The sequence below is a fragment of the Peromyscus californicus genome, unplaced genomic scaffold, assembly GCF_007827085.1.
Source record: "Peromyscus californicus insignis strain IS unplaced genomic scaffold, ASM782708v3 Scaffold_4__1_contigs__length_199733344, whole genome shotgun sequence".
Lineage (NCBI taxonomy): Eukaryota > Metazoa > Chordata > Mammalia > Rodentia > Cricetidae > Peromyscus > Peromyscus californicus.
Genome location: NW_026294562.1, coordinates 1,279,906 through 1,294,988, shown reverse-complemented (window position 1 = coordinate 1,294,988; position 15,083 = coordinate 1,279,906). Strand labels below are relative to the sequence as shown.

Genomic DNA, 15,083 nt, shown 5'->3' with positions numbered 1-15,083 from the left:
GAAAGCATGGAGGTTAAAAAAAAAAAAAAAAAAAAAAAAAAGGCCAAAGGATAAATATTGGTTCTGCAGGTCATATGTTTCTGACACATATTATTCAGCTCATTCATTCTTGCACCAAACATCCACACAAAGACGAGGATAGTTGTAATCCAACAAAATGTCATTTACAGAAACAGTCAACAAGGCAGAGGTGATCACAAGGCCTCTTTGGCCAATTCCTAGTCTAAGCGAGGAACCGACAATGGGGGCAAGCAGGAAACTGCAGACAGGGAAGTTGATGTGCTGCGCAACTCTCACACCACCTCTGTACAGAGCCAGAACAGTTACATGCTCGACTGTAGAAAACACAACAAACTGTGGCTATGGAAGCACTCAGGTTCAATCGCAATGCTTGGAAGGTTGAAGAAAGAGGAGCTCAAATCCAGCCCATCCTGTAATACATAGTGAGACTAGGTCTGAAAAACAACATTGATTGGGTGAACATATCTGCCCATTTCCACTCTTCTGATCATTTATAATCTGTTTTTAAAAAACAATTATGTAAACAACCTTTTAAAAAATCCTAACTCTGAAGGCATATCTGCTTTTGTTAAAATGATGTTTTTGCTGATACAAAAAGCACTGCTTTACAATTAAGAAGACATAACACAAATTAGTATTTAAATCTGTTGATACAAAAATTTATCAATACTTTCCTCAGAGTTTTGCCAATAAAAGGCAAGAGGAACAATTCTGAAGCACAAACAATACCATCTGACATTTTCCTAAAAGTGACATGAATTCTAACTATAATTTCATGCTCATGAGCAGTGGAAGATTGACAGATGCTAAGTGCTAGATGGCATCTAGAATCTCAGTGGAAACTGAACTGGTGTCTTTCACCTATACTATTCTGTATACTAAACCAACTCCATTTCCCTCTGGGCATATAGCTAAACCCAATTTCTTAACAGTTTGCTGTAAGGATGGGACCTGACTAAACTCTGGCCAAAGGGCCATATGCAGACTCATGACTCCAGTCCTAGCACATGACAACATACTATGATGGATGGTCCCCACCTCTCACTGTGTGCCTCACTGATGTTTGAAGGGAAAAAACAATGGTGGCATTACCAGAAGGAAGAAACCTAGCTCCAGAGAAACTTTGTAGGGGTTGAGAGACTCCATGGAGCACTTATTTATTCCATTCTCCTAAGAATGTCCTGCACAAAGTCATTGAGATCTGGAGTTACTGCAGTTGATAACCTAGCCTACCTACCATATATACACTAGAAATGTCTGCTCATGTCATAAATCTTAAATATTAGTGTAAAACTCAGCTTCTTAAATTAATGCTGGGGACTTAACCCAGGACCTTGTACACACCAGGCAAATGCTCTTACCAATGAGCTACATCTTTGCTCATTTATTTAAACTTTTCAATTATTAAATAAGATTTCATTGAGTTGCCCAGGATGCCTCAACCTCCCTAGTGCTAGGCTAACAGGTATTTGTTGACACACCTGCTTACTCTCTTAGATTTTAAATAGTGTTTATGTAAAATATGTACATATCAACCTTTTTGGATCCATTTTCAGTCTATTAGAAAGATCTCCACAGCTCACTCTGCACTGGAAGCAGGAGACAGTAAGAATGAAAAGAACATTTCTAGCGCCTGTTTTGCTCTATGTTCAAAATCTCTACTGTGGACTGGAGATTAAGGTAAAAAAGATGAATGAAATGCAGGCCCTGCCCTTCAATTACTCATGACAATGGAAGGAAAAGTGACTAAGATATTCCTTCAGAAGGTTAGACTGTATCAGAAAACACTGAGCTCTGGAAGCCACTATTTCCTTCTAGCAGTGTGGTTAAGGCTTCAAAGAACCAGAGGAAGTCACTAGGAAGAACACTGAAAGAGTGAACATCAGGGAGGAACCTTGCACTATGCTGAATCAGCTCAGCACGCAGCCTGACTAATTTCCTCATCAGATTTCCACAAGGCTATATGAACAATTTCAAGACACAAAATGAAGTGGATTTTGTGGTTTCTAATGTGGTTTTTCCTCAGGCAGATGTAACATACACAAAAACTAAAAACTTTAACTTCTAAATATTATGTTCTTAGTTACTGAGACGGAGGGACATAAAGAAGATTCTCTAGTTCTAGTCACATGCTTAATCACTTAGAGGACATTGATATAGTTCCAATGCTCCTGCAATCCTAGGCATGTCAGTTCACACACCAGTTTTATGACAATTAATTGAGCTTTGAATTGACTCAGTAATCTCAAAATTATGGGTCACAAAAGTCCAGGAGATCTCTAAGTAAGTTTTACTTAACATACTGTCTTCAAAAGCCCTGGTCTGGATGCTGCTTGATCCAGCTGAGGGATGATACTGGAGGAGAGGAATTCTAGACACTATGCTGGCAATATTCTCTCAAATTCCACCCACGCTAAAACTGCTGGCTGGGACCTCGGAACTGCAGCCTTTTTATTCAGTCCATTTCTATCCAACTGTTTGCACTTTAACTGGAACCACTCATGAACTACAAATGTTTTAATTTATCAGAAAGACGGCTTGTGACACAGAAAAACAAACTTCCAGGAATGTACATTTTGTCCTCATACCTATAGCCTCATAAACACAAAGAAAAATGACTTAAATTTAAAGAAAAAATCTACTCTTATATAATTGTAATCACAGAATGTACAATACAGCCCTAATTTTGATAAAAGTACTGTTAATATTAAAGTAGAGCAACTGGAAGCTGAAATCTACTGAAGACCATCTTCCCTATTAAAGTTCATGGCAGCCCAAGGCATGAAAGACTTGAGGATACTTATTTTTTCAAATGATAGCATAATTTTAAAATATTATTTTCCAACTAGTTCCCCTTTTCTTGCTTTTCACTGACTCTAAAATTACCTGGATTAGCCAATCTCTAAATTATCTTAAACAATTGTATTCAACAATCCCTTCAAAAATTAAAAATGTTCAGAAAGTGGGTGGGGCATACTCCTATTTACGCCTGTATTTAGGATTTGATGAAATATGAAGGAGACTACACTAATATCAGCATGTTAGAGCAGCTCATCAACACTGAACTCTCCAATGGACTACTAATACCACAAAACAAAAAGCTGTTTCTCTGAAGTATAGTCTATAAACATAAAGAATGAAATTTTTTCTAAAATCACAGCAAATCCCCATCTAATAATAAAATAAAACAAACAAAAAAAATGAGCACTTCCCTCCGAACTTGGCTGATGATGCTCCATCTTCTGTTTGTAGTGGAACAGAACAAAAAGCACTAATCTTAAAGAAAATAATACAGACAATACATCAAACGAGATAGAGGTCACCTACCCCGTACTGAAAACTCCTGGGACCCAACATGCTTTAGAGTTTGGTTTGGGGAGATTTTAGAATCTACATAGACTTTACATACAAAAAGCCCAAATCTGAAATGTTCCAAATCTGAAATTTAAGAGTTCCATCCATGATGAAAGCATTAATACTGATGCCATATTTCTACATAACAGTAGATCAAGTTTCAAATTAAGGATGCTCAGGCTGAAGCAGTGACCATCTATTGGTTCTCTATTTGGTGCCTGGCTTTGTACTATGCAATTTATGCATTATTTACCCTCACTGAATCCTACAAAGTATTGTTCTCTTTGCCTCAAAAGATGTAGATGCTGATATCTACAGACGTCATAGTACTACAAAGCAAGGATTCCCACTCAGGCCTATATATTTATTACACGTTACAACTGAAGGAAAAGCTTCCATTATGTAGCAAACACTCTGCCTCTACTATGTTCTTCCACAATTACTTAAAAGTTTCAAGGCCATCTTCCTCTTTGCTTGAGGTTCCTTAATCAGACCCTCCATCACTCATATCTGCAGAACCCCTGACTTTAAGATGCTGTGGAGTAAGCAGCAGGACATATGGAAGGACCCAGGACATTAAAACTTTAATATTTATCAGCTGATTATACCTATGGCTACTTGTCATCCCAAGGCTCTGGTTAGTGTATTCACAGTACCCACAAGGGTCACCAGATTCCAGAAAACATTCATGAATAAAAGTTATTTCTGATCAGCCATTTCATAAGGACAGTTAACATCTATTATGACAATATTAATACTCTAGCCAGTGTTTGCTAAAGAACAGCATGTTGACTGCTATTGGCCCACTAACGTTCTCCAAGCAGCCCATGATTTAATCCTCGGGAAGTACCTAGAAACACATTTCCGGATTGAATTCATACCCATGGTTTATTCACTCTCACTGGGTCTCATCAAAAGCCTTGCTGTTTTCTCCAAGAACTATCTATGGTAGCTTCCAGGCTCCCATAGGTAGGAGCAGACTAGGATAAGAGGAAGAAGCCTTTGTCCTTCCAAGGCAAAACATCCATTTCCAAGGACACATGCAAGCAACAATGTTTAGGTCTATGATGAATTGTTAGAAAAAAATTAAGTTAAAAAATAAAATGAATATAAAATATTCATGCATCTAAAAGGAATATTTATTGCTTTCAAGTACAAAGTTCCCCAAATGGCACACACTCCTCTTTGGTGAGCTTACCTTGAAGATGACATTATAGTTGAAGCCCTGAATTTTGCTGTAAATGGATTGGTTGATTCATAGTCAAAATAGTCCTGCTGATTTTCATTAAACGCACTAGGTGATTTCAAGTCACAGGGGCTATCAGATCCCCCATTGTTAAGCTTCTCAGATCGTCTGCTATCTTTCTTCCCGGTCACTCTTTCAAAAAGGCTCACTTTCTCTCTTTTCTCTCTCTTATTTTCTTTCCTTAATTCAATTGGTTTTGAAAATAAATTCATGCTGCTGTCCCATGACTCACTGCTTTCTTCAAATGGATTTTTCTTCCTTGGCAGTGTTGCAAATTTTTGGGGTAATGAAGCAGTCACATTTGTAAATGGGTCACTCTGTCTTCCAAAAGAGGGTTCGCCTTCATCCACAATGCTGCCAGGTTGGTTCAATTTAGAAGTATCAAAGCTTAGTGTTCTTCTGTGTGGAGATTTGAGACTTCCTACAAACATTTTTTTTCATTAGTAGGTGATGGATGACATATGCTATTACACTATCTGACACATTCTGCTGCTTCAGAATGAGAGCAATTAGCTAAAGATATTAACCCTCAAAATAATCAAAACAATCTTAAAATTAGGTGAGGGATATTATGAAGTAGATGTGCTAATAATGGTGTATTGTGAGAAAATTAATATCTTACTGGCTTAGAAACCACCACACGAGAAAAGTATAAGGTCAACCCAAAGGACCTGCTGTCAAAACTTTTCCATCACTAGAATCAAATTTACTTTCCTCTGGATATAGACGTACTTTCTAGAAACACTTAGATGGGAGGGAATATATGCTGCAGGTTGTTTGGTATGGTTTGGTTTTTGGTGTGGATGTGGGTGTTGGTGGAGGCCATAAATCAACCTTTACTGCCATTCTTCATACCCATCTTGTTTTTTGAGACAGGATCTCTCACTGGTAAGGAAATTTGTCAAGTGGCCTAGGTTGGCCGGCCTGAGAGCCCCAGGGACCCACCTGTCTCCACCTCTTAGACACAAGATTACAAGCCGCACACCACCACCTGCCTTGCTTTTTGAATGTGGGTTTTGGAGACTGAACTCAGGTTCTCATGCTTTCAAGGTAAGCACTTTAACATCCTAGTCCTGCTGCAAGCTTTTGAGAAGGAGAAATGGGGGGGGGGGGGAGCCAGGCCATGAGAGAAGACTGGGATTCATTTCATTATCACCTATAATATAAACACAAATACATAAAATACAGGGGAGGATAAACAGAAATGAGTGCCACTTACCACTTTCTGGAACAATTCCAAAGGAATCTATCTGGCGACTGAGAAGATGTGTTGGACCTACAGCACTGGACTTCAGTTTTTCAGAAGGTAAGTGGGACCCAGTTAAATCAGACATTGAATGGGCAGAAGAGAGCCGCTGAGGACCCAAAAGAAAAGGCTTTTTTGGTTTGGATTTCATCTGTATTTCACTGCTTGAAAATTCAGTATTGGCATCAGGCATGTGCGTGCTTGGAATGATTGCAGAAGATGTATCAGAAAATGTCCCGTCATTTTTTCTCCCTTTCATCTTATCTTTTAATTTTGCAAAAGGCGATCTTGTCTTATCCTTCATTGACAAGTCAAACATACTTGCTGTCATATTGTTTCTCATAAACTGAATATTGACCTTTATCTCACCCCTGTTTTTGATTCTCTTTCCTTGTTTGGATTCTAATCTAAACCACCTTCAAGAGAAGAGAAAAAGTTGGTTGTAACATATAATGGTAACAGCAAGCTTTGTTATATCCAGGCAGCTTTTTAAGTAAAGTGACCACCCACAAATTTCTAGTTTAACTCATTGTTTAAGAAGAAAACAAATCAAACAAACAAACTGGTCCTAGATTCTATAGAGTGACACATACCAAAGAAATGAATCTTTGGAGTATATAAAGGGTTTTAGATAAACTTTCCCCTCATAATTCAAAAATCATCATCAAAAATTCTTATCAACAACAGCTAATTATGTTTCCATATGGGACAAGTGTTACTAATGGCCTAAGGATATGTTTAACATTCAAAGACACTGAGCCAGGAACGTATAATGCATCACTTTCAATTATTTCTGAGTACCATAAAATGACAAATAATGATGACATTTAAATAAAATACTTAACCCCTATCCCAATATATAAATTTATAGTAAAAAAATTTTATTAACAATAGGAATAGTACATAGTGTGCTAATCATTAAAGCTCCAATATTCATATAAAATGAATCTAAGCCTTTTCCTAAATAAAATATGAAAAATGAATAAAATGTAAGAAGTGATAAACAATAAATCTTGTGAAGTTTTCAAAGAATAAAAAGATCAAATATTTCTTGCCAGAAGCTATTGACTCTGTGAAGTAAAAAGGACTTTACAAACAGCCAGACCCCCGCCTCCAGGAACGTCTTGCCTCATGCTGCCAATTTTGAAGTGAACTATATAAGAAGCAGGGCCTCTTTTGATTTTGTTTACAGTATTTTTATCCTCAAGGAATCCTCCCAGTTGTTAGTGTCACTAGTGGTCACTCTACAGGTTAAACAGCCTCAACCTGCAGTATGTTGCCCCAATGTTTTCACATCATTTAACGACAGAGTCTGAGCCCCATTCTGAAGACATGCTGTTACTTAAATATAGCGCTAGTAAATGCAATGAATTTTATTATGAAGCAACTCTGACCTAATTTTACATTACTTTTTTTTTCTTGTTGTTTGCCAACAGGATAGCTAAAAGATGGCTGGATTTAGTATACATCAAGCCAAAGACTGGCACACAGGCAGGACAGAGAGCCCAACATACAACCTGTATCAGCTTCATGATGGTGCCGTGCTTCCTTAATGGACTCGAACGATTCAATCAATTAAGACATACCATACTGCCAAACATGCCAAAAGGAGCAGTTTCTTACAACAGAACAGTTTATAATAGAATGCATTACTCCAAGAACCTGAAAAAGTTATACAATGATAACATCTAAACAGGACTGGGAATAAGAAATGGCGGCAATGAACTGTAGGATGGAGGACACCAAACAACACAAACATGAGTTCTCAGAACACCTCCAAATGAGGCAAAGCTGTACAACCCAGAATTAACTTAGGGTCTTGGAAAAGAGAGCCATTTTCAATGGTCTGAGAAATGCTTCTGATGGGTGATGTCTGAGAAATACTCTAAAACCTCAGGCTATGTGAAAAATGAGCGATCGCTCTTTATAAGACCGTTACCCCCCCCCCCCAAAAAAAAAACAAGCAACAAAAACATGTATGTGAAGTTTATAACAACTTGATGAAACCCAAGTCGAGGACAGTATCAATGCTCACCAAAATGGAAGGGGGAAGGTGGACAAAATTCAGAGTTTTTGAAATAAGAGCAAATGAATTTATCTACTTTAACACTCTTATTTACTCCAGTGATAAAGAAACTGAGGCAAGGAGAATGGCAAGCCATTTCCCCAAGTCAGATAGAAGCCAATAAGAAAAACATCTAAAGCTGATGAAAAACATCTGCAGAAAATACAAGCTAGTCCTTATTTGATGAAGCGCATGTGTTAATAAGGTTAACCACATGGCTGCCACACGTTACAGAACACTGTATTTAACCAGAAAGCATGGGGGCGGGGGGCTTTCCTCCAAGAGTCTAGCTCCTTGAAGACAGCTTGCTTTACACTAAAAATTCACTCTACTTTTTATTTCTAGAACCTTCTTCATAAAATCAACAAGATTCAACTCCAAACATGCATGTCTTGTACCATTTTTGTTTTAGTAGGAAACTCTAAACACCTATGCAAACTTTAAAGAATAAAACAACAATGCATTTGAATACAAATGTAAATACAATGGATTTTTTTCCTTTCTCCCCCATAAAAACAAAACAACAAAAACAAAAGAAACCCCTGCAAAGAACTCTAATAAACACACTGATTTATAGAGATGCCTGACAAGTAACTTTAGCTATTCTGTTTTGAAACTGATCTTAATGAGAACTTCAAGAATCCTGAAATAGTGTTTGTTTTCCCAGGCTTCAAAGGGACAAATGAAGACACAGAACTTGGGAGTTGCTGGATTAATGCCTATTCTTTTCCACCTCTGGAGTGCTGGGTTGAAATGGTATATGGCTTCTGTTCAATTTTCAGTGGGCACAGGTCCATGTCCAAAACTACCACACATGTGGGAATGATTCCCAAGCAATCGGTGCTGTGTGGTCAAAAATGGGACAAGACTGGCAATAAGGAGGCCAGAGGCCAGAAGGCAGGTGCAAGGCAGATACACACACACACACACACACACACACACACACACACACACACACACATCCTAAAATCTACATATGTGCAAATCACACCTGGTTCTAAATACTCTGATTATTATTGATTTTAAGAGCATTAAGAAAAACATGAACATCACCTACTTGGGTTATTAAAAAAAATCAATGGATATTTCATAACAGCATCAATGATTTTCCCATTCTATTATTAAACATTGTGTTTTTTCCTTAAATCTCATGCCAGAACCAACCCAGACACCTATTAAAAGAAGGCAAATTCGAAAGTTCTCTGTCTGCTCAAAGGATTTGGCTCAGGCCCTTCCCCCCACTCCCCTTCCTTAACATATATATATATACGTGTGTGTGTATATATGTATATATATACATATATATATTAAAAATTAAGTTAAAATAATAATTTTGAGCATGATACTTTTTGCCTCTCATGACACAACTGGAAGACAAGATGTAAACACTTGTCTTTTCACTGTCAAAAAGTACAAAGTGTCACACCCAGCAGTACCATGGGACATCTCAATCAACTGGCAGCCTTCACCACTCATTCCACTTTTCCAAAAAGCACTTGGGAATATGCTGACAAGGTTTAGCAATGTGCAGAATATTAAATACCTTTCTTTTAATACACTGGTGGCTCAAGTCTGTCTCTTACTGTGCCACATGTGCAGCTGGACTAAAAAAGGAAGCTATTAAATATATTAAAAATCTAGAAATATTACCAATAAAGATACCTCATCAAATACACAGTTCCCATTTAGTCACCCACACAAAATATTAAGGGTTTAATACCATATGAAAATCCCTTTGTATGCAGTAACATCACAAGCTCTGTTGAGAGCATTTCAAAGCATCTCCGCTCCAAAAGCTCTCCTTGGTTTTATAGACAGACTACGATATTAGAGATTGTTCATGGTCTAGTTTATTGTAACTGTGAAGCTGCCAAAGATGGAAATAAAACAAGAAATTTTAAAAGGCTATTTCGTTCTCAGGATCTTTGTATACACACTTGGGCCTACTTAAATTTGGAGAATTTAAATTTGAGAGGTCTGTAGTATATTATCATTAATATTAAAAGTACTGTTTAAAGCATGGCAAGAAATCTGAAGCTGTAGATACTTAAAAGCTCACAGTCAAAACACTTTACAGGTTATATACTAAATCACCCCAAACTGACAATTTGGGACAAATTATTTGGTTATTATTCATTTTTCATTTTAAATTCCATGAAGAACCCTTCAGAAGAAAGTAAATGCTACTTGTTAAATATCAAGAAGTTTAAAATTATTAAGTATGATATTCAAACTTTTTCTCCTCTCCTCAATGAATATTTACCTTTTGATCTTCTTGTATGTCTAGTATTTTATCTTACATACACTAAATCTTAGATAAAGACTTGATTCAAACAAAACAAAAACAATTCCTATTAAGTGAAGTCTGCTGGCAGGTTTTACAAGAAAAAAATGATTATTATTTTTAAAATGTAAGAAATTAACATGAACTTAAAATTATCACTGTAAAAAAAGTGCTCTAAAGGGTAGATAAACCTGCATCAGGACCGGAAAAAAAAAATGGTAAATGTGAAGTCCTCTGATGAGTTCCATCCACCCTCCTTTCATAAAATTCCAGCCATCTCAATGAGCCTTCGGACCAAAGAAGCACGTTAAGTTAGAGGATGGAGCAGGAGACCCACCTTGCCAAGCACGCTACTTGTTTAGACTTAGGCCATAACATCCTAGTGTTGATTTGTATTTTGGTTTCTTAAATTAAGTATATCTAACTCAGGCTTGAACGTTCTGTTTCAAAAGCCATGTTTTCATTGAAGAACTCATTAAATCACTGCATCACAAGACTTTAATCACTGTCTCCAATCTTACAGTAGTTAATTCGGTCTAAACACACCAGCTTTGCTGAACTGATTCTTCAGTAAACAATAGCTCCACTATACTGCAAATTCAAAGGGAAAATGTCAGTGGGTTCAAAACTGGAGATGTTTGTGCAGACTTCCAAAACTTTTTTTTTCTTTTAACAACTTTCTACTCTATCAAGAAGTACTGACCCTGAAAACTGGTGGAGCAAAAATAAAGGCCAACTGTTTACAATGCTGAAATGCAGAGTTCTCAAATCAGTAATTTACTTTTTGACAGCCCTTATTGGTAATTTATCTTTTAACAGTGCTCAACAAACATAAACCATTACATGCATAGATTTAATTTTCTGATTTTCTAGTTCATGCCCTAGGCCTCTTACAAAAAGTATCTTAAAATCCGCAATATAGTCCACTGCTTAAGAGTTGTTTACCTCACAGAAATGAGAAAAACCACGGATCACTAATAACTCATTTTAAAAAAATCATTTCATAGCAAAGGCTATTTTTCTTCAAAGTCATATGCAAACAGAAGTGCTTAAAACTGGGTCTTATTTCAATCCCAAATGCCAATGCCTCAGACATATTATGTTCAAGAACAGTAAATCCATATACATTTAAGCACCCAACATTTAAAATAAATTATAGAACTTACTCTGTTTTCCTCCTTTGTTTATCCTCAAAGATGTCATTGAGATTGATTGCCACCTGCCCTAAAAACTTGTCCAGTCCCACTAGGGACCTGTGCATCACTATAAGAAAAAGAATGTATTTCTCTGGATTGCCCTGCATGAGCAACCCAGGCAGCTCAAAGGAGGCCTCCTCCTTCCAGACAGGCTCCAGTGTTTTCTCTGCTACAGATGTAGAGTACTTTTCTTTGCCCAACTGAATTATGGTGTACGTGTCATTGGTGCCACTTTTGCCTTTTGGCTTCAGATCTTTAGCTTGGAGCACTGTGACCTGCACGTGGGTTGGAAACCACTTTTGGGCTTGCTCGGACAACATCATTCTGGGATTTTGTTTTGTTATGTTTTTCGGGTTTTGTTGTTTCTTTTCTGTTCTTTTTTCCTCTGCACAGAGTTCGGAAGCGCAGGCAGTGCCCCTCCCGCAGGGAGAGCCCTATTCCCTGATCTGCATCCTTAAGGGCACTTGAGCGAGCTGGGGAGTGGGGCTGCCCCAAGGTCCCTAACGGCTAATGTCAAAATAACTGGTACGGACGGCCGGGGCCGCCGCCGCCGCTGCGGGGGTCCCTTTCTTCTGCAGAAGCACAGGGGTCCACATCACCTGGCCGCGCAGTCCAGGCCTCCGCGCGCAACCGGACGCCTCGCGTCGCACCGTCCCTGGGCCAGCGCCCCTGCGGCCCGGCTCCTCCTCCGACCCGGCTGATACGAACCGTCGGCGGCCCGCGGGGCCTGGCTCCCTCCGCCCGCGCAGCCTCGCCTCGGCTCCTCCCCCGAGAGTGGCGTAGGCCTGGGCGAGGGGGGTGGAAGCCGCCCTCCTGGATCGGCGGCGGCGGCGGCACGGGGCGAGGCCTGGCTAGGGACTCGCGGCTCCTAGCGCCCGGCGCGCGGCGGCCGCGCCACTTCCGGGTTGGCGGTCTCCATGTTGAGCCGGGCTGCGCGAGGGGCGGGGCCGGGCGGGGTTGGGGGTTAGCACCGCCCTAGTTGCCGTGACGACGCGGGGCCGTGCGCGGGACGCGGAGGCTGGGACGCGCGCACTGGTCTGTAGGCGCTGTGGTTCAGGCCTGGCAGTTGCTGGGCGCGGGACGTGTGAGCCCGCAGAGGCCGACAGGAGGATTCTGGGAGGCGGCACTGGGCCCCGCACAACGCCTGCACTTGGCAGAGAACCCGTTTCCATCTTGGAAGTCAGGAATCTATCCCAGCTGTATTCTCTGTGCCTGGCCAGGCCCTGGTGGCCTTAAATGGTGGTGGAGCACATAGCTCTTCTTCAGTGACAGATACACACTTCATCCAACCATTCTCCATCCCTCTTGAAGAGGAAACTTTCAGCTGACCAGAGGGACCTCCTGAGCACAGACCAAAAGCGAAGGGCGCAGATAGATTCCAAAGCTAGCATTGCTTAATAAAGATCATAGAATCGGTCTGGCCCCCGTGACTGCTGCCATCATTCTCTGTGGACGATTTAGTCAAGTCATTTTCTTTCCCTAAGTCCCACTTTTTCACAGTTTTGGGTCTCTACCAGGTCTCCAGCCTAAGTTGTGAGTATGGTGTCCCAAATGTTCTTTGAGCCCTCTTGAGCGCTCCTGGAGACCAAGCCCTTGCTTCATTGGTAGGACTATTGTGGGATCCTAAGTGGCGCTTTCCTGCCAGCACTGTGAAATGTGCTCTATGTCTCCCTTCCCTGCTAGTTTTCAATCTCAGAAGACACGTATACTACCTCTGTTGACTTTTCCATCCATGTCTTCCTAGGAAAATACTTAAATTCTTTGGACTACCTGGCAGCATGTCCAGCCTGCGGCCAACAGCAGCTATGAATGAGACCTAATGAACGCATTATAAACTTACCTACACGTTATGGGATTACTTAACTTCATTGTGCTGTTCTCCAGGGAGAACTTTGTAGACAGATAACAGCATCTTGTAGCAATGTCAAAAGGATGGATATCCCTAAAGGCCTTCAGGGAACTAAGCATTAAGTAGGCATGCTAGCCAATCTATTGACTGACTAAATGCCTTTTCTTCCCTTACAGGACTAATTTTGAGAATAAAACAATTTGATAGATGGGAATGTGCTTTTTCGAACTTAAAATGGCCACAAACTATAAGGTATTGTGTTTATTATTTTCGGGCAAGGTTTAAAACTTCTGTTGTACAGGCAGAGTCTTCAGCCCTGGGAGACAGTGTTTGAAAAGGCCATGTGTGCAAAGCAGAACAAAATCATCACACTGCATGCATAGCATCTGGATCCCAGAGTGGGCAGTTGTCAAGTATAAAGAAAAATATTCTCAGGGATTTGAAAAGAGTACAGTGGAGCAGTCAGCGGTGGAATTTCATCAGCATCTCTAGAGAGAAATAATTTGACACCTGAAACTTGCAGAAAAACAAAATAAGCATCATGAAATCCAATTTAAGTTTAGAAGTCTTATAAACTATACTTTAAAGGATTCACATTTCTATTATAGGTTGTAATTAAACAATAGGCAATTAATTATAATAATGGATGTGTGTTTTTAAAGAGCTTAAAATGTTCGGTAAGCTTTATTAATGATTATAAGCTTGTTTACAAGTATCATTTCACTCATGGTTGAAATACAGCCATCTCTGGGGTAGAAGTTGGCTGCAGTAGTTCACAATAACAGACTTCAACACAACCCAGAGACTGCCCTAAAGACAAGAAAAGCTGGACAACTGAGATCATTATCCTCTCTTCCATCACACCTAAAGTTGAGTTTTCTCAAAACCTAGCTAGAGCCAAAATTGTTTAACATACTATCTATCAAAATCAGAAATCATAACATAATAGTTTCAAGTCAGAATAAGAAAATAGCATCTTTTTGCTCACTGGGGAAGCAAACACACAAACCATAAGAGCCAAAGAAAGTCCAGAATTGCATTATAAAAAGGAACTAATTTCCTAGAGTAATTCTTTTTTTTATTGCCTCACTACATTCAGAATATAAAAAAATCAGCTGAGCCAAGTATATGGTTGGCTCATATGGAAAAATAAAAGTATTTATATAAGAACTGAGATCAAAGTGATCTACTAACGTGTTCAGGTTTCTTTCTACATTTTAAAAATTATTTAACTACTTTTAAGATGTATGTATTTATAGATATTTTTAAAGATAGACCATATGAGTGAATAAGGACAACCCCCAAATTGAAGACAGCTACTTCTTTTTTCTTTCTTTTTTTTTTTTTTATTCTTACTAATGACATGTCCAAAAATCTTGAGTACAATTCCACAAACAAGGGCTTGAGGTAAAGGACATATTTTATAGAAGGGATATGTTGAGAATTCTAATTTTATACCGTTCACCACTATCCACCACACACACCCCACCAGGAGAAGATTTCACAGATGAAAATAGTTAGCAGGTACTATGCCTTTCAGGACATTTTCACAAGGGAGTTCATTCCAAGCATTATGGAAGATTTTCCCACTGAACATCAGTATCTCTAAACTCACATCTTGCTGATCTCCTGTAGTACAATGATGAGCCCACAGTGTTTAAATAGCCCACTGGGTCCAGTGTGTTAATGCTTCAGCATGCATTATGTAACGGGTGTGTTAATTGTTTTCCAGATGGAGATGCAGAAGCCAAAGGGAAGCAAGAAGCTTTTCCAAGGTATTATTAAAGTGTTCATACTTCACACACTCACACACACACACACA

The 15,083-nt window shown here is 39.3% G+C and overlaps 1 protein-coding gene across 4 annotated transcripts in view; it reads right to left on the bottom strand.

Annotated features, from left to right (window-relative positions):
* The window catches only part of Rab11fip2 (RAB11 family interacting protein 2), a 40,257-nt gene extending 27,978 nt beyond the window's left edge, over nt 1–12,279 (bottom strand). For 2 of the 4 annotated variants that reach the window (XM_052760858.1, XM_052760860.1), the window contains exons 1-3: nt 11,383–12,263; nt 5,841–6,283; nt 4,574–5,042 (exon numbers count right to left, since the gene is read on the bottom strand). In XM_052760858.1, coding sequence (XP_052616818.1) covers nt 4,574–5,042; nt 5,841–6,283; nt 11,383–11,735 — 1,265 coding nt within the window. In that variant the 5' untranslated portion in view covers nt 11,736–12,263. Of the gene's footprint in view, nt 1–21; nt 3,298–4,573; nt 5,043–5,840; nt 6,284–11,382 lie in introns of those variants that run through there. The other 2 variants (XM_052760861.1, XM_052760862.1) reach the window with 2 other exon arrangements.
* Between the last annotated feature and the right edge of the window lie 2,804 nt (nt 12,280–15,083).